This window comes from Theropithecus gelada, chromosome 16 (assembly GCF_003255815.1).
Source record: "Theropithecus gelada isolate Dixy chromosome 16, Tgel_1.0, whole genome shotgun sequence".
Taxonomy (NCBI): domain Eukaryota; kingdom Metazoa; phylum Chordata; class Mammalia; order Primates; family Cercopithecidae; genus Theropithecus; species Theropithecus gelada.
This window is the reverse complement of record NC_037684.1, coordinates 68,156,557-68,182,811: the sequence shown is the minus strand read 5'-3', so window position 1 is coordinate 68,182,811 and position 26,255 is coordinate 68,156,557. Positions and strand designations below refer to the sequence as shown.

Genomic DNA, 26,255 nt, shown 5'->3' with positions numbered 1-26,255 from the left:
TTCTCCAAGTTTTTCTCAAATGCCTCCTTCCTAAGATGGCCTACCACCTCTGCCTCCTCCCACCCATCCTCTCCAGATGCCCAGCCTCGGTGCTTCTCCTACTCCACTCCACATTTTTCTTTGTTCCCCACAGCATCTGTCATGCTCTACTACATTATATAAGTCACTTTGAAGTTGTATTTATTGTCTCTCGCCCCTTACTTCTGCTAGAGTATAAGCTTCAGAGAGGCAAGGATCTTCCTTCATGGATGTATCACATGTACCCAGAGCGGTGCCTGGCCTGGGAAGGGCACTCAAAAAGTCTTTGCTGAGTGATTAAATGAATGAATCAACATGTGTGCAGTCATCATTGGACAAATATTATTTAGTATGCGTTAGGCATTCAGTTTGAGTGACGGGGATATAAGAAAGGCAAAGTCCTTTTGCTCATTCAGGTGGGGGAGACAGGCAACAAAGAGATATATCTTTGATATTCTGAATACGGAGAAAAACAAACATGACGGCTCATGACAGAGAATTCTTGGAATGTGATGATGCCACGTTAGCCAGGAAGGTCTCTTCCTCTGGGAAGGCCTCTTCAAGAAGCTACATTTCACTGGGATCTCAATAATGGGAAACGGCCAGCTCTACAGACTGCAGGAAGACTGTTCCAGACTGCTAAGCAAACGAGTGTAAAGGCCTGTGGCAGAAGCAAGCTTGGCTGTGACGCACAGTGGGGCGGACGGTCCAGAGAGTGGTGAAGAGGATGGCTGAGAGGCAGTCAGGACCAGACCGCCAGAGGCTCCGGAGGCCATGGGGAGGAGTATGAGAAGTATGGATTTTACTCCAATTTCACTGGGAAGCCACTGGAGTGTTTTCGGCAGGGAATGGAATGATGTGGCTTATGCTCTCAGATGTGCCTGTTGCAGTGTGGACACACTGTGGCAGGGGAGGGTGGATGAGGAACAAGAGATTCAGGAGGCTGCTTAGTCATCTAGGTGAGGAACTGAAGGTGGCTTGGTCCAGGCTTTTTGCAGGCGAGATGGTGAGAAGTGATTGGATTTGGGATATATTTTGTAGCTAGTGTAGGCAGAACGTAGGAGTAGTTTTAAAAAGAGGTGTGAGAGAAGGTCACTAGTTCTTCTAGAGCAGGAGTTTTTGAAAGTCTGTATATGGACAATCCACACTTTATCTACAATTTATCTAATTTTGAAAACATAAGTCATTTCCCGGAGTTTACCTCACAGATAATGCTTTGCTAAACATTATTCTATATAAATCTTTGTGAACATTTTAGTTACTTATGACAATCTTCTCGGAAGTGGATTTGCCGGGTCAAAGGGTAAAAACATTTTTAATATCCTTTGTACAAATTATCATTAATAATTATTAAATTATTTAATAATTATTTGATTTATTCAATAATTATTCAATTTTAAAAATTATTAGTAAAAATAATTATTATTTCTCAGAAATTTCAATCCCAATCATCAGTATTTGAGAGCACATATATAAACTCCCATCCTTTCAGCACTGGCAAATATTATTTAAATAAAAAAATAGATTAAAAATAAGATCACAACACTGGTTTAATTAACATATGCATGTTATGCCTACATATGTGTATTTACTAGTGATGCTAAACTTTCTTCCATGTTGATAAACTATTTGGAGTTTTTATTTTGTGAGTTGTTTGTTCTTGTCCTTTGCCTACATTTCTACGGGGCTATTTTTCTTTTTGATTACTATAATTGTTAGGGTTTCTGCAGGCAAAATGATGATACAACATACCAGCTCTTTTGAGGAAAGTTAACTAAAGGAACTATTTATGAAAGTGTAGATTGAAGAGACCTACGCGATAGTACATTACTCTGGGCTAGTAATGTTAGGGTGAGTGGAGCTGGGGTGGTTCCATTTCCACTCTGGGCTTGAGGAGACAAGGGAGAGGAGGGGTTAGCAGAACCTGGAGAGAGAGAGAGCGAGCCCTCTGGTGAAGGAGGGCTACAGGATCTGTAACTGTTAACGGAGGGCAGGTGGAGGCCGAAGAAATGACTACCAGGATCTCACTCTCTTTCTCCTTCCTATGATCTTCTGGTACTCAGCGTTCAAAGGTCACAAAAAGCTAGAGGGCAAAGGCAGTCCATTGAAACAATTCACGCAAATCAAGTCTCCCAGGTTAGGGAAAGAACAGAGTTGGGAAGGGCAAAGTGTAACTGGGTTGGCGGCAATAAGAGGAGGGGAGTAGAACGAATGAGAGATTCCCAGTACACCTCACGAGAGCTTTTCATACATAGAGAATATTTACTGTTTTTGCATATGTGTTGCAAATCTCTTTTAAAATTTTGTTTATGGCACTGGTACAAAAACAGACACATAGACCAGACCAATGGAACAGAATAGAGAACTCAGAAATATAAGACCACACACCCACAACCGTTTGATCTTCAACAAACTTGACAAAAACAAGTAATGGGGAAATGACTCTATTCGATAAACAGTGCTGAGGTAACTGGCTAGCCATATGCAGAAGATTTAAACTGGACCCCTTCCTTACAACATATACAAAAATTAACTCAAGATGGATTAAAGACTTAAACGTAAAACCCAAAATTATAAAAACCCAAGAAGACAACCTAGGCAATACCATTCTGGACATAGGAATGAGCAAGGATTTCATGCCAAAGATACCAAAAGCAATCGCAACCAAAGCAAAAATGGACAAATGAGATCTAATTAAACTAAAGAGCTTCTGCACAGCAAAGAAAACTATCAACAGGGTGAACAGAGAACCTACAGAATAGGAGAAAATTTTTGCAAGCTTGGATCTGACAAAAGTCTAATATCCAGCAATTATAAGGAACTTAAATTTACAAGAAAAAAACAACCTCATTAAAAAGTGGACAAAGGACATGAACAGACACTTCTTAAAAGAAGACATTCATGTGGCCAACAAACATATGAAAGAAAGCTCAACATAGCTAATCATTAGAGAAATGCAAATCAAAACCACAATGAAATACAATCTCGTGCCAGTGTTGGGTTCTAGGCTTAGTACTTGGGTGATGAAATAATCTGTACAACAAACCTTCATGACACAAGTTTATCTCTATCAGAAACTTGCACATGTACCCTGAACTTAAAATAAAAGTTAAATAATTAAAAAAGATGTTACTGGCCGGGCACAGTGGCTGACACCTGTAATCCGAGCACTTTGGGAGGCCCAGGCAGGTGAATCACAAAGTCAGGAGTTTGACACCAGCCTGGCCAGCATGGTGAAACCCCGTCTCTACTAAAAATACAAATAATTAGTCGGGCATGGTGGTGTGCACCTGTAATCTCAGCTACTCTGAAGGCTGAGGCAGGAGAATCACCTGAATTCAGGAGGTGGAAGTTGCAGTGAGCCAAGATCGTACCACTGCACTCCAGCCTGGGAGACAGAGCGAGACTCTGTCTCAAAAAAAAAAAAAAAAAAAAAAAAGATGTTACCATGATGTGACTTCAAAGGAAATGACTAAAACAAAATTTCAAAAAAACTTTCTTCACGTTGTAATAATATATTAATGTTAAAATTATCAAAAATACAATCTGGACTTTTCCCTTCAAGATTATAATAAATTATTATACTTCTATTTAATGCAAAAAAGTTTGTTTATGGTATTTTGTGATCTACAGAAATTTAAAGCTTTTATGAAGTCACATTTAACAGTCCTTTTCTAAATATGGTTCTTTGTTTCTGCATTTAGAAAGACATTTCACACACATAAAAACTGATCTGAAAACTTATGAGAAGTTTTCTGGTTCTTTTACAGTTTTATTTCTTTATTATTCTTAACTGTTATACAAGATAATACTGTTTTGTCCATTTATTAAGAGTATATACTTATTGTGGAATATTAAGCAAAGGTAAAGATAAAAATAAGATTCATAATTTTATTAACCAGAGATAAAATATTACATCCTGGTGTGATTCATTCAGTAGCTTTCTTTTTTATGTGTCTCTGTTATTCTCTCTCTCTTTCTCTCTGTGTGTGTATATATATACACACACACACACATACACACATACATGTATGTATACAAATATACATATCAATCACTATACTAATTTCGAACCTACTTTTTTACTGAAAATAAAATCTTAAAGTTTTTCTTATCAATTACTTTTGGAAATATGATTTAAAATAACCAATGCATACTTTTCTTCCATCTGGATATACATAATTTATTTGGCTAACTTTATATTGTTGAACACGTAGGTTATTGGATCTTTAATAACGGTTAAATGATAAGAACTTTTAATAACAGTAGAGACAAATATGCCAAAAATAAAATTGGAGTTCAGTTAGAGTAGTATTTTACTTTTAAGTAAATTGGAGAAATAGTGTCCTTATAAAATTGGATCTCCCAGTACACAAAGTACATCTGTTTATTCGCATCTTTTAAAACATCCTTCAATAAGGATATGTAGTTTTCTTCACAGTTTCAACAAATTTCTTTACACTTATTTGTACCATATGTTTTGGTTGTTATTTTGAAGATATATTTTCTAACTGGCTATTGTGGATAGTAGGAAAGCTATTGCATGTTAAAATTTATTTTGCAATGAATCCTTAACTTTCCCTTTTATTTGTTTTATTTTTTGTATCATCCATGAATAATATTATGTTTGATATTTCATAACATTTATATGATTAAGATTTTTTAATTCATTATTTCATTGTCTAGAAATCTAGGACACATTTTTAAATTATAGTATTGAAGGGGGTTGTCATTGCGCTTTGTCTGTGTTAATGGCAGTACCTCTTGGGTTCTGTCATTAGATAGAAGGTTTTGCTCCTGGATTGGGATTGATTTCCATCTGCTAGCGAAGTATTCAAATACTACTTTATTCCTACTTGACTGAGAGTTTTAACAAGGAATAGATGTTGAATTGTGTTAAATATCATTTTGACATTTCTCAGGGTGACTGTGATGATTAACATGAAGTGTCAACTTGACTGGATTGAAGGATGCAGAGTATTGTTCCTGGGTGTGTCTGTGAGGGTGTTGCCAAAGGAGATTAACACTTGAGTCAGCGGACTGGGAGAGGCAGACCCAGCCTCAATCTGGGTAGGCACCATCTAATCAGCTGCCAGCACCGCTAGAATAGCTAGAATAAAGCAGGCAGGAGAAGGTGGGAGAAGCCACTTTTGCTGAGTCTACTGGTCTTCATCTTTGTCCTGTGCTGGATGCTTTCTGCCCTCTAACATCAGACTCCAAGTTCTTCAGCTTTTGGACTCTTGGACTTACACCAGTTGTTTTCCAGGGGCTCTCAGGCCTTTGGCCACAGACTGAAGGCTGCACTGTCAGCTTCCCTACTTTTGAGGTGCTGGGACATGGACTGGCTTCCTTGATCCTCAGCTTGCAGATAGCCTATTGTGGAGCTTCATCTTGCGATGGTAGGAGTCAGTACTCCTTAATAAACTCCACTTCATATGTCCATCTATCCTATTAGTTCTATCCCTCTAGAGAACCCTGACTAACACAGTGATTACAAAGCTTTTCTTTTTAATGTATGCTTGGGTATGCATACATAAATAGCATTATATACTAAATTAAAAACTTTACCAGTTGGTGGCATATTGTTTCAATAAATTGCTAAAGTCAACTTAGTAGTATTTCATGTTGATATCTTACACCACCATTAATAAGTTAGATTAATCTGAGGTTTTATTTTCATGTGCTATATCTATCACTTTTAGTATTAAGCTTATAATGAAGACCCTGACTTCTCCTAGAATTCCCCAAATTATTAGATTATAAAATCCTTTTTTATTACTTGTTAATATTAAGTTAGAGGACAAATAACAAACTGGCAACAATATTACAACATATATATACCAAGGGACTCATAGCAAAAGTTTATAATGAGAAACTGTATAAAAAGAAAGGAAGGAAATAAAAAGAAGGAAAACTACCTTGTGAGAAAATGGGCATAGGATCTGAATAGGTAATGAACAGAAAAAGAAATCTAAAGATTTAAAAAGATGCCCATGTGAAAGGAGAATAAATCTCAGGACCCCGAACTCACTAAGCCAAAGGGAAAAGTTGAGCTGTGAACTGGGTCACACAAACCCGCCTCTCATTTGGTTCCTAAATAAAATAGCTGCAAAGATAAAAAAGCTACATACTTCCCTCACAATTTGCCCAAAAGGAAATTCCTTGTGGACCCCAAGATCTTTATCCTAAAACAGTTCTGTTGAATTTCACCCTGACGATGTAAATTGACAGCTTATCTTCACAGGGACGGGACAAAGGACAGAACTGAAAATCATCCTTCTGTTCACCTGAGACAAATACATGTCTGATTGCTTCCTCCGCCCTATGTTTATGTTATCTTCCGTAAAAATGCAGATTCACTGAGCTAGATGGACGCATAAGTGACTATTCCCCTACCCTCCTCTCACTTGTGAACGGCTGAATAAAGACTCAAAAGGATGCAACCATTTGCCTCTTAACTTACCCACACCCTTTAAAAAATGTTTTTTCTCTTTCCTCATACCTGCTCCTTTCCTTTTAAACATTGAGGTTCCCAGAGCCTCTTTGGAAAAAGCATGGACCACATTTTTCTCGTGGCTCTATGTTCTTTCCTGGGCATGTCCTTAACCTTGGCAAATAAACCTCCTAAAATGATTGAGACTTGCCTTGGTCATTTTCTTTGATCAACACCTGGTCTCATTAGAATGAAACCACTTAAAGTTAAAATAAAAGTGAGAATTTGAAAAGTCATTTCATTGAGTAAAACTGAAGTGACTAAAAATATCTAAGGTTGGCCAGGATGTGGGAGAAGCAGTGTTCAGAACTGTAAGAACAGCTATTTTGGATAGAAATTTGGCAGAATGTATTTTTTAAAAAGAGCATATTATTTTAAGAGGTTTCTATTGTTTCCATAACAAGTTACAACAAACTTCCTGACTCAAAACAACATGGATGTACTATCTTGCCATCCTGGAGGTCACACGTCCTAAAATCAAGTGGTTGGGAGGGCTGATTCCTTCCAGAAGCTTTCGTGGAGAATCTGTTGCACACCCTTTTCAGCTTCCAGAGGTTGTCCGATTCCTTGGCTCATGGCCCCATATCACACAATATTTTTTTCCCTCTGTGTCTGTCATCACGTCACTTCCTTATTTCGACCTTTTTTCTCTCTCTTCTCTGAACCCTTGTGATTACTTAGGGCCCACCTGGATAATCCCAGATAATCCCCCTGTCTCAAGATCCTTAACTTAATGATATCTGCAAAGTCCCTTTTGTTATATGAGGCAAGATTCACATGCTTCAGAGATTGGGATGTGGAACTCGTTGGGGGAGAGTCATTATTTAGCCTACCATGTTGTTCCGTCAAGCAATTGTACTTCTTGTTTGCCCAGAGAAATTCTTACACACAAACAATAAAGATATATGTGGGAGGCTGAGGCAGGAGAACAGCGTGAACCCGGGAGGCGGAGCTTGCAGTGAGCCGAGATCGCACCACTGCACTCCAGCCTGGGAGACAGAGCGAGACTCTGTCTCAAAAAAAAAAAAAAAAAAAGATATATGTACAAGGAAAATTGTATTGGAAAAAATAAACTAAATGCTCAAAAATAGAAGAATAATTAAACAGAATGCAGTACTATTAGAAGACAGAGTATTACGAAGCATTAAATAAATGGGGTTTCAATACATGTACTGACATGAAATAAAATCTTGTATCAAGAGGGAAAGTGAGATTCCATATGTGAGACCATACAGCGTATTTCTGTTTATGTCTGACTCATTTCACTTAGCATAATGTCTTCTAGGCTCATCAGTGTTGTTGCAAATGCAGGATGTCTTGTATAATGTCGAGGGACATTTATGCTTTCTCCATATTGTGGCTTTTGGGCATGAGGCTGCAATGAATAAAGGAGTGCAGACATCTCTATGAGGTGTTGATTTCATTTCCCTTGGGTATATACCCAAAAGGAGGGATTGCTGGGTCATATGCTGTTTCTATTTTTAAAGTTTTGAGAAGCCTCTGTGTACTGTTTTCCATAGCAGCTGTACCAATCTGCATCCTCACCAACAGTGCACAAGCATTCCCATGTCTTCACACTTTCACCAACACATATTACTGTATATGGGAAATTTGCTAAGAAAGCAGATTTTAGGTGCTCTTACCATACATACATAAACATAACTATGTGAGGTGATGAATATGTTAGTTTGCTCGACTGTGGCAATCATTTTACTATGTATATACATATCAAAAGCATAATACCTTAAATACATACAATAAACAGGAGGGCAAGTAATTTGGTAATATCCATTTGTATTTGAGATTTGTTTTGTATGTGCATAAATACAAATATAAATGTGTAGAAAAACTACTGAAATAGACACACCCCAAATTATTATAGGAGCTATCATTAGGAGAGGTCAGGGGCTGAAGTGGAAAGTAAGGGTGACTTCATGTTGACCCTATATATTCTATACTATTTGAGTCATTTTCAACAACAAAAATGCTGTTAACTATTATTTGTATAAGAAGAAATAAGTTCACTGTAAAAAAAAATACATGGGAAGTAAATAGAACATTCCAAATAACTTTGAGGGGGTGGGAGAAAGACCATGAAATTGCAAGATAAACCATTCCTAAATGAAGGCAGAAAAAGTTATACTGGATTTATTTTAGTTCAGCTATAAAAACAAAATAAAACTGCCAAAATGGAGACTTAAAGTGTACAGAGAGTTACTACCCACCTCTGATTTATAGGTATTCTTTATGTATTAGCTAAAGATTTATTGTTAACTTTGCAAATAATGAGAAAACAGAGAAAAGGTCCTTAAATACCAGAGTCCTGTGAGTGCAGAAGGGTTTAAGGATAGTCCAGGAGTCCTTGGGTTCATGAAGCAATATTTGTCCTTACTACAGATGGTGTACTATGGACCATTCTATTTCATAAAAAAAGCGCTGTTGCAACCCAGTAATGAATTGCCACCTGTAGATTGTGAACGGGTCTACAGTTAAACTTCTTAGTGATGGATGGACTGTTAATTGTCTTGTTCAGCTCACCTGTCGAGCCTCCCCTGCCACATCACCTTCTAAGGCACCCACTTCTCTACCCACAGCTCAGATATACCGCACCCTTCATTCATCTGGGTCTTTGCAAAGGTTGTTCCTTCCTGGGATGTTCTTTTCTACCACCTTCTCCATCTAGTAAAATACTCATCTTTATACTCTCTGCTTCATGGGGTTTCTCTTCCCTATTTCCTACCAGGCTGGGCAGTTGGCTATGCCTTCTTCTGTAATCTCAAGTCACTGAAATTTTTTAATTTTTATTTCTGCTAATGTAACACACGCACGTAGTTTACAAGCTGTAATACCGCTACAAGGCTGGGAACAAAACACATGCCCATTTCACGCCAGTTCTGTCTCTCCAGAAGTCACCACTTTCAATTTCCTCCACCATTACTTTCTTTTTTTTTTTTTTGAGATGGAGTCTCACTGTGTCGCCCAGGCTGGAGTGCAGTGGTGCGATCTGGGCTCACCGCAAGCTCCGCCCCCCAGGTTTAGGCCATTCTCCTGCCTCAGCCTCCCGAGTAGCTGGGACTACAGGCGCCCGCCACCACAACGGCTAATTTTTTGTATTTTTAGTAGAGATGGGGTTTCACCATGTTAGCCAGGATGGTCTCGATCTCCTGACCTCATGACCCGCCCACCTCGGCTTCCCAAAGTGCTGGGATTACAGGCATGAGCCACCGCGCCCGGCCGCCCACCATTACTTTCTAGATTTTACTCCTTATTGATAAAGAACATGCTTATGCTGCTGCTTTTTCATTTAAGACATTATCAAGGGACTTGCTACTGTAGAATGTTGAGTATTCATAGTTATCGTTACTGACTTCCTTTCCCTCTCCCCATTATGGATATATCAAACTTTTAGTTAAATTAACACTCAGTATGCCCATGAATATAACTATTGTTCACTTTGGATTAATTTTCTTTCTTGTATATCTTAATTTTTTTCTGAAATTAATGAATGCCTTTATTATTTGCTTCCTGATGAGGTGACTTTGGGCCAACACCTGAAAGAACAGCAGGAACCATGGAGATACTTGGAAGATGAACCTTCCGCAGAGGCAAGCACTAGTTCAAAGGTCCTGGGGTGGGACTGTGCTTGCAGCGTTTAAGACCAGCAAGAAGGCTGGCGTGGGTGGAGTCGAACGGCAAAAGGAAGAGTGGTAACTGATGCAGGAGAGGTGGCACAGGCAAAATAATGGATGGCCTTTTAGGCTATGGTGACATCTTTGGGTTTTATTCTGAATGTGATGGGAAACCATGGAATATTCTGAACACAGAGATGACATGGTCAAACACCTGTTCTTACAAAAAGATTACTCAGACTGCTGTAACAGGCAAAGACCGTGTTGGAGTATGGGTGGGAGCACAGAGAGCAACCTAGAGGCTATTGCCATAGTTCAAGGCAGAGATGATGGTGGCTCGGACCTAAGTGTTAGCAGCATATAAAAAAAATCCAAAGCATTTGAATTTTGGATATACCTTGAAAGTAGTTTGTAGATTGGATGGGAGTGTAAAGTGACATGAAGAACCTGTTAATTCCTGTTTGTCCCTCTCTAATTATAGGGAAAAGAAACTGAGGAATCAAGGACTTCAGTGACTTGTACCAAGCTATACACTATTTCGAAGACAGCATCTATCATATTACCTGGCACATAGTAGGTACTTGTTAAAAATGAATTTTACTTCTGTTGTCTAGACTTCAAATCCAGTGTGATCATCAGTATTCTATTCCATCACTTCTCAAGTTACGCACCTATTATTTATTTCAATCTATCAATTAATCAAATTAACCAAACAGTATTTATTAATGTTCATTTTGTTTGCAGTTTTGTGGAAACAGAAGTGATAACTCTGGTTATGACAACATCACCACCATCACCACCACCAACAACAAATATTTACTGAGTGGCTATCATCTGTTAGCTACTTTTCACACACTAATCTCATTTAATCCTTGAAACGATGTAATGGGGACGGTATTACCATTACTTCTATTTCACAGACGAGAAAACGGAAGCTCTGAGAAGATAAAATTATTCCCAGAGTTGGCCGGGTGCGGTGGCTCATGCCTGTAATCTCAGCACTTTGGGAGCCCGAGGCGGACAGATCACAATGAGGTCAGGAGATGCAGACCACCCTGGCTAACACGGTGAAACCCCGTCTCTACTAAAAATACAAAAAATTAGCCAGGCGTTGTGGCAGGCGCCTGTAATCCCAGCTACTCTGGAGCCTGAGGCAGGAGAATGGCGCGAACCCAGGAGGCGGAGCTTGTAGTGAGCCGAGATCGCGCCACTGCACTCCAACCTGGGCAACACAGTGAGACTCCGTCTCCAAAAAAAAAAAAAAATTATTCCCAGAGCCACAAAGTTAGTAAGCAGTGCAGCCAGTATTTGAACTATGGTCATCTTAGGAAATATAAAGCCTGTGTCAAAAGAGCTTATGAAAGACGTTTGTCTTCTTGGCAAGGAATGATCAGTGAACAAGACATGAAGGTGCGTAAATAAAGTGGTTCTATCTTTTGTGTTCTGGAAATCAGAAACAGAAGACAAGGATCTGGAATGTAAGGTTGATTTTGAAATTTGGGTAAGATTTAGATGGAATGAAAGGAGAGGGGCCCTAAATGAGGAAGAGGGAGGGTACAGTCTAATCAAAGGCCTACAGATGAGCAGAGTGTTGCTGTGAGGGGCCAGAGAGAAGCCCGTCTGGCTGGAGGAAAGCTTCAGGCTCAGAAACAGTGGCACAGCCAGGTAACACTCTGATCCTGGCCTACCCAATGATATAGCAAATTCCTGTTGGAGAAATTTTGTGTTTTTCATTGCAGTAGAGGCTCATTTAAGAACTTGATTGGACTTGGACACCCTTACTTTTAGGGCTTCCCTATACCACATCACAAAAAATACAAAAATGCACTCACAGCTCACATTAAATATAATTGTTTTTATAACCATATGTAATAGGATTTTACAATGTGCCTAGTTGAGGCCCTGAGCCAATAGATGCTACATTCCAAAGTGAGGTATGAGGGGACTATGTAGAATTCAAGAAGGCTTCAGAAGATGAGCTTTTTTGACTCCAACCCTTTACTCTAATTGAGGATATAAGAGAGTCAGGAAGTTAGAGATTAGGAGGAAACTTTCATGAGGATTACTGGTGTGTCCCACCCACCATGCCTTCAAGGGAGGATGTGGGGCAGCCACCTCTTTTCGCAGAAAATATGGAAGGAGGGACTTCAAAAAGACTACTTAGTGAGCTCAACATGTTTCTCCTGCAGTTTGACTGGCACAGGGGACTGGGTGCCCTAACTTATATCCCAGAAATCTAGAGTGCATACAAATAGCGGGCTAGCCCTGAGACATGTGGGCAGAGTATTTGGCATGGGAGGCCTCTTAGAGCTTGTTCTGGAAAAGGTGGTGTGGGAATCTCCAGTGGACCAGATGTGAGCCACTTGCATGGCTGAGCCGCCACAGGTTGTTTTAGAACTCGCCTAAGTGTTTTGTTTGAAGGAAGAAAGGGAATTGCCAGACTCTTGGGAGAAGGCAGAGAAAGCAATCTGTAGGGGTGAGGTCCCCAGTGACTGGCAGAGCATCTCCAAAAAACATATGTGAGCATCTCAACAGATAAGGGGGCAGCTTTCCGTCCATCTCAGGTGCCAACTCATAATGACTTGAGTCTGACTGCCCCCTTTTTTCCTTCCACCTTTGCCTCTCAGCCATGGTTATCCAAGTGGGAAAAAAAGTTAAAATGAAAAATGAGAAAAGAGTGGCTTAGCCTCGTGCCCTCCCCACCTTCCTTCCAGAGTAAATTTATGAGTTTAATTTAGTTGACATACAGTTATGTGGTTGCCACTTAATTAAATACTTACCAATTTTGATTTTATAGATTAAAAAGTATATTTTGGGACTAACATCTTATTTTATTCTCTTTTCTTAAACATTTAACAAAAGAACCTTAAAGGGCTCGTGTGTCCTACAGAACCTAATGGGCAAGATGGTCCTGAGTTACTAGAGAAGGAAGATCTCTGGGACTGGATTTTGAAGACGTAAATTCAAGTCTCTGCTCTATTATCTAGGTTTATGGCTCTGGCCTAGTCCGTCCTCCTCCCTGTGCCTTGGTTTTCTTATATGTGAAGTGAGGAGTTTGGATCAGCTGACTTTTCACGTTCTAGATGGTTCTAAGATTCCCATCTCTGGGTTTCATTGGTAGCTCGTGGAACTGAACAGACAGTCCTAAGAAATATTTGCTTGCTTAATGAGTAAATCAGCGACAGCTGGAGCCCACCCTAAACCCTCCCAACACTGTCCTTGCATCTCTTGGGAATGCCAAGGTGGTCTCTGGGTCTACCAGCCCCTGAAAGATGAGCAGGTATGGCAGACAGTCCTCTTACCTTGTTGAGGGTGTTTAGGGCTGCCTGCGCTGCCATGAGTGCTGGCTCTGCCTTTGCCAGGTCCTCCTCACAGTCCTTCTGCTTCTGCTTCACCTCTAGCATGATGAGGGCCACCTTCTGCTCCTCCTCATCTGCCATGGCTTTCTCTCTGCTCACTTTGTCAGTCTCCACACCCACCACCTGAATTAGTTTGTCTGCATCTTCATTTTTCTGCTTCAGCTCCACTTCCTGGGCGGCCAACTTGGTTTTCAGATCATCCACCTGTATTGGAGAAGCATGGGACTTATCAGCAGTCATGATCAGAGGGACTGTGGGCACTGGACTAGTCACTGGCCTGTTGGGCATGACCTGAGGACCCAACTCTGCAGAGCAGAACAGATGATAGCTCCTGATACAAAGGTACAAAGCTGTGCTCTCAGATGGGACCAGGCTCCCCGACCTGGGTTTCTTTCCCAGGAACTCTGGATGTCCTCTCTCCACCACAGTAAATGTGCTGGAACATTCTAAATTACATGTGCCCTGACCTTTCTTTTTTATTTCTTCTTTCTTTTTTTGAGACGGAGTCTCACTCTGTCACCCAGGCTGGAGTGCAGTGGTGTGATCTCGGCTCACTGCAACCTCCGCCTCCTGGGTTCAAGAGGTTCTCCTGTCTCAGCCGCCCAGGTAACTGGGACTACAGGCATGCACCACCAAGCCAAGCTGATTTTTGTATTTTTAGTAGAGACGGGGGTTTCACCATGTTGGTCAGGCTGGTCTCGAACTCCTGATCTCAGGTGATCTGTCAGCCTCAGCCTCCCAAAGTGTTGAAATTACAGGCGTGAGCCACTGCACCTGGCCCTGACCTTTCTCCTTGATGCCAAAATGGCTTAGGCTGCTTCTCACTGACATTGGTAGCTATAGCATATAAAGCTTCATGTACTTAAGATAATACTTTTCACAGAGTAGGCCCTAATTTAATTAAAAGTGGCGAATGTGGAGTGTGCCAAAGATTTAAACAAGACACAAAAAGGGAATGTCTACTGTGAATCCTGAGAGACTGAACGTCCACATGGACAATGACAGACCATATATAAAAACTGACCTCTGATCCACAATCTGAAGCAACCTGCCCAGGAATCAACCCCTTTTCTACAATAACCAGCCCAGGAAGCCAGCTTGCTAAGTCAGACTTGTAGGAAGTCGGACTTCTATCTCCAGTAATATTCCAGGAAGACAAACAAAAACTCCTATAGCAATTGGCTCCAAATGGCCAGGACTTGATTAATGATAAACAACTTCCTTAGTTTTTATCCCAGCTTCCAACCGTGGACCAACCAGAGAAAGCCAAACATGCTCCCCTAACCAATCACATAGAACACTGGACTTCCAGTGAGCCCGCCTACCACAGGGCATACTGGAAGCCTTCCCTGTTTTTACTATAAAGTTTTTCTACTTTTCTGCCTGCCTTTGAGTGGCTAAGCACAAGTGATGGTGGCTGACTTTCTTGCTAGAGCCAGCTCTGAATAAACAGCCTTTGATTGTTCTCATGCGATTGGTCTTCATTTGTTTACACAATCCTTACTAGAAATAGATGGCCAGATTAAAGTGGAACAGTAAGAGTCCCAGTGGCCAAGGCCAGCTGAGTTTCCCATCCAGCCCAGCCTCTGAAGTCATATGTCACCTGGAGGCAGTAATAAAGTGATGGGAATATCAGCACCTGAGAAAACATCTATTCTGCTCATGAGCTGGGAGGCAAGGACGGTTTTCTATCTACATTCAGATCAGCTGAGTGATGTGATCCCTGGACCAGCAGCATCAGCATCACCTGGGAACTTGTTAGAAATGCAGACACTCAAGTCTTAATCCAGATGTACTGAATCAGAAATTCTGGGGGTGGCAATCTGTTTTAGCGGTGACTCTGATGCCCATCTAGGTTTGAGTGTCATTGGCCTAGTGTAATGGCCTTTTCAGATGCAAAGGAAAGACACAGACCTATTTATTTCTAGAAACTAAAGAAGCTATTTGTATTTGCAATATGGTCCATAAACTTTACATTCCAGAACGGCCTCTTGCCTCTCATTTTTCTGCAGTCTATTTCATGCAACAACCAAAGGTTACTTCAGAGCTCCTGGAACACATCAAACACATTCAAATGCTTTGTGATGCAAAATGCACAAGGGGAAAAATAAAACTGAGGCTTAGACGCTGCTGATAACTCCCTTTTCATGGCAGATCAAAAGAAAAGGAAAGAAAAGGGAAAAAAGAGAATGCTCTTTAATTTTGTGTATTCACAGAAACAGGAGACATTGTGTTAACCTCAAATGGAGGCCTGCTCCCTACAACTCGTCTTATATTCACGAGCTGAAAGGTTAATCCGTTTCCATCTCCCGTGGTTCAGCTGCAGAGAGTTATTTCTACAGGGACAAAGAGGCAATTGTAAATCAAAATGATTGAGCGGCATAATCACTTCAGTCAGCAAACACACCAGTAACTTTTTGTTCCTTTTTAAATCTTGAGAGATCTGAGAAAATTGAAGTGGCTTTTTTTTTTTTGGTTGTTTTGTTTTGTTGATTGCAGATATGGCTTATGACCTCAAGCCCAAGGTAAATAGCCACCAGCACTGTGAATAGGAGCTTCACAGCTCTTAAACCATGACGTGGAGTGACATCAGTCAGAATTAGGGCTCCCCCAACCAAGCTTCAGAGGACGCATAACTCAGGTTCATTTTATGGTTCTTCTGCAATAGAATGAGAAGTTGAAATGGTCACTTTACATCTTTCTCTTCTCCCTTATTTAAAACATCCCAGCTATACTTTGGAGGTCTCTTTATTTAGACACACCCACACTTGGATGGGAAGGTTGAGAGGGAGCATGCCATAAACACAGAAGAGACCCTTTTCCTCAGCCCTGCTGGTCCCCTGAATCGGGACCATAGTAAATGGTGCTGAGTGAGTGCGGTGACAATGCAGTGGTGGTGGGTGACCCTCCCTTCTTCAAGGAACCAGGCACATGACGCTAAAGAGAGCAGTCAGGCTTCCCACGATGTTTCTGCAGTGCTCCAGTCAGCTTGGGCATCAAACTGAGAAGGGACTAGAAGAATTGAAAAGGAGTGTTTTCCCTGCATTGCCTATGGGGGAGAACTTTCTTTCTTCAGGCAGCTCTAGGATTTGGGGAAAGATGGGATAGCATCACTGGTGCCAGAGAAAGAGAAGCAGCCCAGGGCAGTCAGCAGCAATAAATACTCCACTGAGGGCTGGAGACTGTTACAGTTTGGATGTTTGACCCTCCAAACCTCATGTTGAAATTTGATCCCCTATGTTGGAGGTGGGGACAAGTGGAAGATATTTGTGTCATGGAGGTGGGACCATCATGAAGAGATGAATGCCCTTCCTGTGGGGGTGGGTGAGTGAGTTCTCACTTTATTAGTTCCCTTGAGAGCTGATTATTTTTAAAAAGCCTGGCACCTCCCTCCCCTCTCTCTCTTGCCTCCTCTCTTGCCATGTGATATCTGCACACATTAGCTCCACTTTCCCTTCCACCATGGAAAGAAGCAGCTTAAGGCCTTCATCAGATGCAGACATTGGTGCAGTGCTGTGTACAGCCTGCAGAACCATGAGCCAAATAAACCTCTTTTCTTTATAAATTGCCCAGCCTTAGGTATTCCTTTAGCACAACATAAACTGGACTAAAACAGAAACTTAGAGATATTTTCCTGCTTACTCTGTGTCCATATAGTCATCCAACACTTTCTGATACGAATTTGCATTTCAAGGAAGCTTTCCTTTTAGATACAGATGTCCTACCTAGGCCTGTAATATTTGCCTGCCTAATAAATGTTCACTTTTATTCTGGTTACTTAGTTTAAGTTTCCTTTGGAGAACTCCCACTTCCAAATCCTTATAGTTTCACTGGGGTATTCCAGCTGTCATTTGATCCTGCCTTGCCCATTGAGAGTATCCAAGTCACAGAGATTCTTTAGCTATGGGAAAACCAAGATGTACAGAATATCATGCAAGTCTTTAGCTCCAGCCCTGTTCAAATTAAGCTCTATCTCTGACTTTTCAGTTATACGAACCAATTCATTCATTTTATTTTGTCGTTTTGCCTAAACCAACTTTAGTTGGATTTTCACTGGTTGCCATCAAAAAGGTCTTGATAACTACATCATGTAATCTCAAGATTTTCTCTTTCCTCTCTTTACTTTCCCTCCCATCCCTTCCCATCTTCCCTTCATTTTTAGTTTTTTCTCACTAAATGAATTTGAGTTAGAATTTTCAGTTACAACCAAAAGAATCCTAATATGTCATCATGAATTATGAAACTTTCAACTTCAGGTAAGTTTGATGACCTGAGACTCTTTGAAAACCCCAAGATAAACTGAATTTAAATTTCCAGATTGACAGATGTGTAGATGAAGTCCTATATGTAGGCAATTGGCAATGACCTTCAGGTCTTTTATAAACATTTCTTCAATCCAACAACCCTCTCTTCCTCATGACTACACCTGAGTTAGATGTAGGTGCTGGGAGGACTGTGGTCTCTGAGCAATGCCAATGAGGGACAAGTGAAACGCAAGTCAGGAAAGGGGGACCTGGCAATGTCAAGAGAAAGGATGCAATGACACCAGCTGTGAGACTTCAGCTGACACTGATGCAAAAACAGAAGATGCCACCTCCAGATCTGGTTGGACCAGCATTTGTCACCAGAGCCAGTGAGAACTGGAGGGGTCTGCCAGGATGTTTCTTCACACCTTTGGAAACCCAAGCCCACCACAGAGAGAAGAAGGAGGAAAAGACCCTCCAGAGGGAAACAGGCCTGTGGGAGAGTTTTAACTCTGAATTGACTGCTCCCCAAAGACTAAGTTTTTAACTTGATGTGACTACGTCACAATGCAATGCAAGATTAATGTTAAGAGCTTTCTACTCTTAAATGAATAAGATGGATCCAGAGCCATGTTGAATTCAGCTACAGAAAAATAAAGTTACATTTACGATCAGCTCTAAGAATGAAATTATAAGACTAAAGTTTATGAACTTTGACCAGGTGTAGTGGCTCATGCCTGTAATCCCAGCACTTTGGAAGGCCCAGGCAGGAGGATCACCTGAGGCCAAGAGTTTGCGACCCACCTGGCTAACATGGCGAGACCTACTAAAAATACAAAAATTAGCTGGGAGTGGTGGCACGTGCCTGTAGTCCCAGCTACTTCAGAGGCTGAGGCATGAGAATCGTTTGAACCCGGGAGGCAGAGGTTGCAGTGAGCCGAGATCAGGCCACTACACTCCAGCCTGGGTGACAGAGCGAGACTCAGTCTCAAAAATGAATGAATAAATAAATAAATAAATAAATAAATAAATAAATAAATGAATAAGTAATTAAATAAGTTCCTGAAGTTAACAATATAATTGTTAATTTTTGTCACTATTACAATTATCATTACTACTTCTAACACAATTATCATTGCTAAATAGATTTGTCTTTTATCTGAGCTAAGGCCATAACATTCATTTTGTCTCCTCCCACCAGATTACTAGCATCAAAACCTCTCATAATCAAGCAGTAGGATACCAACACAAAATAACTCAAGTCCTTAGCCTTATACCACTATTTTCATGGTATACTTCGGTCTTTTTATACCAAAGGAACAACTGCAGATTAAGAGTTTATTACAGAGATAGGAACCATAGATACCATTTTTACTAGAAGAATCATTACTATAACCATTGCTAAGTGTTTATGGAATGAATACCATGTGCACAATATTGCCGAGAATTATCCCCCACCCCCACTCTGAGCTCGCAGGTGATGTTGGGACTGATCAATGTTAATTTGCCTCTCCACCCATCATCTATTCACCTATCCATTTATTCTCCCATTTGTGGGGTGCTTGCCATGTGTCAGTTCCTGATGCTAAAAGATAAATGAATCCTGGTCTCTGCCCTTGAAGGACTAATAGCAGCAGAGCTTGATAAATGCAGGAGAGGAGACGTAATTCAAGGATGGAACCAGAGAGAAGGGAATGCATAACTGCTCAGAGTTTAGAAAGGGCTTCTGGAGCAGCGGGGAACAAATTGTTCAGGTCTTGGAAGTGATGACAAGGTGGGGGCACATGTAAAGATACAGAGATGTGAACCAGTTGTAGAGTTTTGGGGGCACTGCAAGAGTACTGTTGGACTCTAGGGTACAGTGTGGTAGAACTGAGGAAGAAAAGGATGCAGAAATATGCAAGGGTAGTGCTGGTCTAGGATGCCACTAGCACACGGTCTGGGGAACTAAACAGAATGCTATTCATTCAGTAATTTATTCATTCAACAAATATTTAATGAGTGCCCACTTTGTTCGGGCACTATCTTTTTTTTTTTTGAGACAGAGTTTCACTGTTGTTGCCCAGGCTGGAGTGCAATGGCACAATCTCAGCTCACTGCAACCTCTGCCTCCCAGGTTCGAGTGATTCTCCTGCTTCAGCCTCCCGAGTAGCTGGGATTACAAGCACATGCCACTGTGCCTGGCTAATTTTTATATTTTTGTAGAGACAAGATTTCACTGTGTTGGTCAGGCTGGTGTTGAACTCCTGACCTCAGGTGATCCACCCGCCTTGGACTCCCAAAGTGCTGGGATTACAGGTGTGAGCCACCACGCCCAGCCTCTGATTTATGTTCTAAATTGACCACTCTGGCTGCTCAGCTGAGAATAGACTACAGAGGGGGTAAGAGTAGAAGCAAATAAACTAGTTAGAAGGGTCTTGTGGCTATGAAGGTAAAAGATATCCATGACTCAGCAGCAGTGCTTTGAAGAGGGTGAGACATGGTGGGATTCTGGGCATATTTTGAAGTCAGAGTCAATAGTGATCTTCTCATGGTTTGGGTATGGGTGTGAGAGTAAGAGGAGAGGAAGAAGAACCAAGGATGTGGATCACCTGAGGTCAGGAGTTCAAGACCAGCCTGACCAATATGATGAAACCCCGTGTCTACTAAAAATACAAAAATTAGCTAGGCATGGTAGCGCATGCCTGTAATCCCAGCTACTTGGGAGGCTGAGGCAGGAGAATCACTTGAACCTGGAAGGCAGAGGTTGCGGTGAGCCGAGATTGTGCCATTGCACTACAGCCTGGGTGATAGAGTGAAGCTCCGTCTCAAAAAAACCAAGGATGATCCCAAGAACTTTCGCCTGTGTGGGTAATAGAGTTTGAATATACGTCCCTGAGAAATTTCATGTCAAATTGTCAAATGTTGGAGGTGGGGCCTGGCAGGAGGTGACTGGAACATGGGGTATAGGTCTCATGAATGGTTTAGCACCATTCCCTTGGTACTGTCCTTGTGAGAGTGAGTTCTTGTGAGATGTGGTCATTTAAAAGTGTGTGGCACCTCCTCTCCAACTCTTGGTCTTACTCTCATTCTTACCATGTAAGATGCTTAGTCCCCCTTCACTTTCCTCTATCAGTAAAAGCTCCCTGAGGCTTTCACAGAAGCCATGCAGATGCCAGTGTAATGCTTCCTGTACAGCCAGCAGAACTGTGAGTCAATTAAACTTCTTTTCTTTATAAATAACCCAGCCTCAGGTATTTTATAGCAATGCAAGAACGGCCTCACATAGTGGGTGATGCAAGAGGTAGTGGGTGCTGCTGGATTGAGAGTTCAGTTTGTTGAAATCATCCAGGTAAGAAGGTGTAAATCAAGACGTTGAAAGTAGGGACTTGGCTGGGGATGGTGACTCACACCTGTAATCCCAGCACTTTGGGAAGCTGAGGCGGGTGGATCACTTGAGGTCAAGAGATCGAGACCATCCTGGCCAACATGGGGAAACCCCGTCTCTACTAAAAATACAAAAATTAGCTGGGCATGGTGGCAGGTACCTGTAGTCCCAGCTACTGGGGAGGCTGAGGCAGGAGAACCGCTTGAACCCAGGAGGCGGAGGTTGCAGTGAGCCAAGATCACGCCACTGTACTCCAGCCTGGGTGGTACAGTGAGGAAAGAAAGAGAGAAAGAGAGAGAGAGAGAGAAAGAGAGAAAGAAGAAAGGAGGGAAGGAAGGAAGGAAGGAAAGACTCAAGAGGACAGAATTGAGAGATATTTAGAAAACATAGAGAATTTATTAATTTTTAAAGGTGGGAACTGAGGAAAGGGAAGAGTTTAAATTACCCCCCAGCTTCCGGCCTAGGGAACTGGATAGATAGAAGTATCATTCATTGAAGTAGAGAATATAACATAAGAAGGTCATTGTTGATGGTTTCAGATGCTGAATCTGATGCCAATGAGGCAGGCAGTTAGCAGGCAATCGGCATGATTACTTGCAGGCAACTAAAAGCAATGCAAACGAGGCCAAACAGGTTAGCACAAAGACCCACCCCCTAGTAGAAAGGAACTGCTCTAACAGGCTTAACAATAAAGACAGATTGCACACATCCTGCTTTAGGCACAGAAAAGAATGTAACAAAGAAGAAACCAGCTGAAACTGGTTAAATCCAAGATGGCCAAAAACCTGACCAGCTGTCAACCCTTGGCTTCATTATGTCCCTATTACCATAAAATTTCCATGGGGAAACCTCCCACTCCCATCATGCACCTGACACTATGATAGTTTCAGATGAACCATATTTAGTCAAGAAAAGTCCTGATTCAGGGAATTGCATGCCTATTTCCCAGAAAACTCTTCCCTTATAATAGAATATTTTGTGCCTTCATTATGCTTTTCCATATAGTATGTGAGCCCTCCATGTTGGGCGTGGCTTGTTCTTTTTAGCATGCCGGCATTCCTCTCTTGAGTGTGTGCATAAAGCTTACATACTATCACTTTGGTCTTGCTTTCAAATTCTTTCATGTGGCAAAGACAAGAACCTGTACTGGCTCCTGGCAAGACCAGGACTTGGGAGGATTCTCCACTGTGTGCAGCTAGAGCTGGAGTCACTTAATGGTACAGCCAGGCATCCCCTTGTTCAATAGAGATCACCTAAAACAGTAACACAGAAACTGTGCTTTCTACAGTCTCTGCTCAAAGACCCAGGCTCTGTACAAAATAGAATACTGGGTTCTGCCCCATGATCAAAGTATTCTTACTATCCCTTACTTCCTGGCAACCATTCTTCACACAGAGGGGCCAGCAATTCCCAGAGGATAAATAGACAGGAGGGAGAACAGGGCTGGTGGAGAATGTTGTGAGGGCATGATAGGTGGTGAAGAGAGGAAGGACAATGGGGAGGTGGAAGATGTTTTTAAAAATCAGGTAGTACTGCATTCTGAGATTGTATTCTATGCCGTTTGCTACAGATTCAGAGATTGAAACAAACAGAAAGTGATCAGGAGAAAAGATGTTACCTTTCTATAGCAAAAGTAAACTCCTAGGACCTAGACTGGGATCTGTGTAGCTTACCCTGCCCTGAACTGGAATCCTAAGAAGGGGTTTTCATCATCATACAAAGGGAAAGACAGGGGTATCACAGATAATTTGCACATGCCATTTGTTGGCAAACATTGAGTTTGAACTGATCCCATGTTGTCTGAAGGTAAATAAAGAAGGAAAAAAGGTCTATATAAAACTACAGAGCAAAGAATGGAATAGCATGGAAAAAGAAGGAGAAGGAGAAGGGGAAGGGGAAGGGGAAGGGGAAGGGGAAATAGAATAAGAAAAAACTGAAAATGATCCATTACCAGACCTAGGAAAAACATGGAGGAACCTGTTTGGCATTATCAATAGGATAGTTTCTGTGAAACTGTAGCAGAAAAACAGGCCGAAATAAAAAAGCAATAGGATGCATTGAAAAAAGAATGGATAAAATAAGAAATGGTTGTTAGGAAATTAAAAATTCAATGGCATAATTAAAGTCTTCATTGCAAGCCTAAGAAGCAGAAGCAATATTACACACTATTAAATTAGTATTGGTGAGGGTGAACTTGAAAAGCTCTCCTACAATGTAGAGAAAAAAAGCCAACGGGATGAAAGCAACACATGAGAACGTAATAGATATGGGGCACGGGGACCCCATCCAACTGACTATTGCTCCCAGAGGAGAGACCAGATCTGACGAGCGAAACCATATCACAGAAGGACCATTTCCTGAGCAGAAGAAAGACTACGTGTATAGATTGCGAGGGCTCACTGCATCCCACTAAATGAACTTAAATCTTTTAGGTACATTTAATACTTCTGAATCAAGAAACTGAAGAGGGGCAAAAGGACAAGCCAAAAGGAGAAAGTTCAATAGAACAATTCCACAGGCAAAATGAAAGGCTCAGATAACTACAGGAACACATGATGTCCAAGAATTAGGTGGATCACGATTTCAGTTTAATTGTGCAAATTCATGAAATTTCACCACCTTAATGAGAGGCTGGCTCTGCTGCTGGAGAAGAGAAAATAGAAAGGGGTCATCGAGGAGGCAGTATTTGATGGGCGTGAGCAGAGGCGAAGCAGCTGCAAGAGTTGGCCCCAACTCCCAAGGGAAGATGAGCAAATTGACTGAAATAAACCTGTTCCATTTGGAGGAGTAAACAGAAAAACATAACAAGGACAGGATGACAGGGGCCTTCTTTCTCTTTTTTTCTTTCTTTTTTTTTTTTGAGACGGAGTCTCACTCTGTCATCCAGGCTAGAGTGCAGTGGCGTGATCTTGGCTTACTGCAATCTCTACCTCCCGGGTTCAAGTGATTCTCCTGTCTCAGCCTCCTGAGTAGCTGGAACTACGGGCGCCCGCCACCATGCCCAGAAAATTTTTGTATTTTTAGTAGAGATGGGGTTTCATCATGTTGGCCAGGATGGTCTCAATCTTCTGACCTCAGGATCCGCCTGCCTTGGCCTCCCACAAAGTTGGGATTACAGGTGTGAGCCACCGCACCCGGCCGAAAGGCACCTTCTTTCAACGGCCAACTAGTCAGACAGAGATAGATAACCACTTAGAGATGCATGAAATGAGACAGGACTTTTTGAAAAACTGAGGTTCCAATGGCTCTTTGACAAATAACGGAGTAAGCCAAAACAAACAAAAATGGTATAACCCTGCAGCCATTTCCCATTTCCTTTCACCATTCATTTCTTTTGGTTTTGAGGACGGAAGGGAAGTGAATTGGAGAGGAAAAGAAAGAAATTGCAAAGAGGAAGAGGGAAGACGTGCTTCAGGGGATTCCAGCAGCAATGAGAGAGGGTGGATCAGACCTGAGTGGGGGATATGCACTTCTGCTGGGGAACTCAGTCTGAACTTTTGGTACTGTTTCTGGTGGTAAGGATACTGTTACTATGGATAAGAATAAACTTGAAAAGCTCTCCTACAATGTAGAGAAAAAAGGGATGAAAGCAATACATGAGAACATAATAGACACTGATGACATGGGAGTCCCTGGAAAACCATAAATATTTTTCAGATCTTGATTGTGATCCCTCCAGTTCACTGGAAAAGGCTGCTTCGGCTCCAACTCCCCTGCAGGTGGAGGGAGTGGGACATTGCTCACCTGGGTGGAGGTGCTGTGCAGCTTCAGCAGCCCATTCTCCAGCCGCTCTGTCTTGCACTTGAGCTCTTTTCTGTGCCTGTGCAACAAGCTCTGGTAGAGTCTGATGAACTCCAGAAAGGACTTGGGAGTTGTGTAGTTGTAGCGCTGTTCATTGCTCAGATAAGACTGGGATGTTTGGTTGACACTTGTGTGGACAAAGGCCATGAACTTGCTAATTGACTGCTTTACTGTGGGCTAAAACCAAAGAGCAAGAAATGAAAAGATTATCTCCTGTTGAAGATTAGAGGCTCACCCCTCACCCCACCCATTCCTCCACCATGTGGAAACCTATGCTCCAAGCTTGATCTTTAACCCTGACATCCTGGACATGGAGTTCGTTGTACCCTCATCTGGGAAGGACCTTTAGGAGTGTCTCCTTTTCCCTCTCACCTCAATGCCCTCTGTGTTCTGCAAGAAGCGGAGGCTGACAGACTCCAATGCTTGCTGAGGCCACTCGTGGAACCAGTGGATGGCTGTGCAGTTCACAATGGCTGGGAACTTCCTGCTGCGGACTCTTAGCTTGTTCCCCACAGGGGAGAAACAGAGAGTCACCTGAGAAGTCAGAAGGGTGGGGAGAACCAGGAAGGCATCAGAGAAATACTCACAGAGAGGCAGAGATGGCCCTGGGTTCTCTAGCTCCCGGAAGATTGGGAAGTACATCCAACAGAGACAATATCTGTAAATGCTAGCCAGCCTCCCCAGCCAAGAGATCAAAAATGCTGAGACTGCATGATCCACATGGGATGCTGCTGCCCTTAAAGCAGATGAGAAGGGTGTCCTGGCAACTGTGCTCAGGCTGAGAAGGGTGCTGCACACTCACCACCCACTCTAGACAATCAATAAGAACAGTTGTGCCCGAAATATCAACGGAAGCTCCCATGAATCATCTCGGGTCTCTGCCTGCCCCTGTCAGTAAAGGCTCTTTACCTTCAGCTGTCGCTGGACCCGATCTATAAAGAACTTCCAACAGTTCTCTCTGTTGTCAACCAGACCCTGGCTCTTGACTTCATTCCTCACATTGCTTATGATGTTTTCGACTTCATCATCAGAGTAGAGATCTGGTATCTCCCCTGGGAAAAAATGGAGCACAGATAGGCAGCCTTGGCATCTCACTAAATGATGCAATCAGACATGGGAAGTTATCCTACCTTGGGACACAGGTCAGTGGTTTTTAGGCCACGTACCAACTCTTTTGCTGGTGAAGCTGGACAGACACCATGTCTACTCCAAACCCAGGGCAGGAGAATGAGTATGTTAATGATTGGAACAGAGGGTAGGGTACCCTCTTGTCCTGGGGTAGACAGTTGGTAGCACAAGAGCCTTCAACTGTCTTCTCTTCTTTTGCTCAAAGCATTTATTTCC

General features: G+C 42.0%; 1 protein-coding gene across 1 annotated transcript in view; it reads right to left on the bottom strand.

Moving 5' to 3' along the window:
* The window catches only part of DNAH9 (dynein axonemal heavy chain 9), a 376,337-nt gene that overhangs the window by 113,426 nt on the left and 236,656 nt on the right, over positions 1-26,255 (bottom strand). Inside the window, exons 46-49 of the mRNA XM_025361667.1 lie at positions 25,821-25,963; positions 25,284-25,445; positions 24,855-25,088; positions 13,443-13,703 (exon numbers count right to left, since the gene is read on the bottom strand). Of these exons, the coding sequence (XP_025217452.1) occupies positions 13,443-13,703; positions 24,855-25,088; positions 25,284-25,445; positions 25,821-25,963 (800 nt within the window). The remainder of the gene's footprint in view (positions 1-13,442; positions 13,704-24,854; positions 25,089-25,283; positions 25,446-25,820; positions 25,964-26,255) is intronic.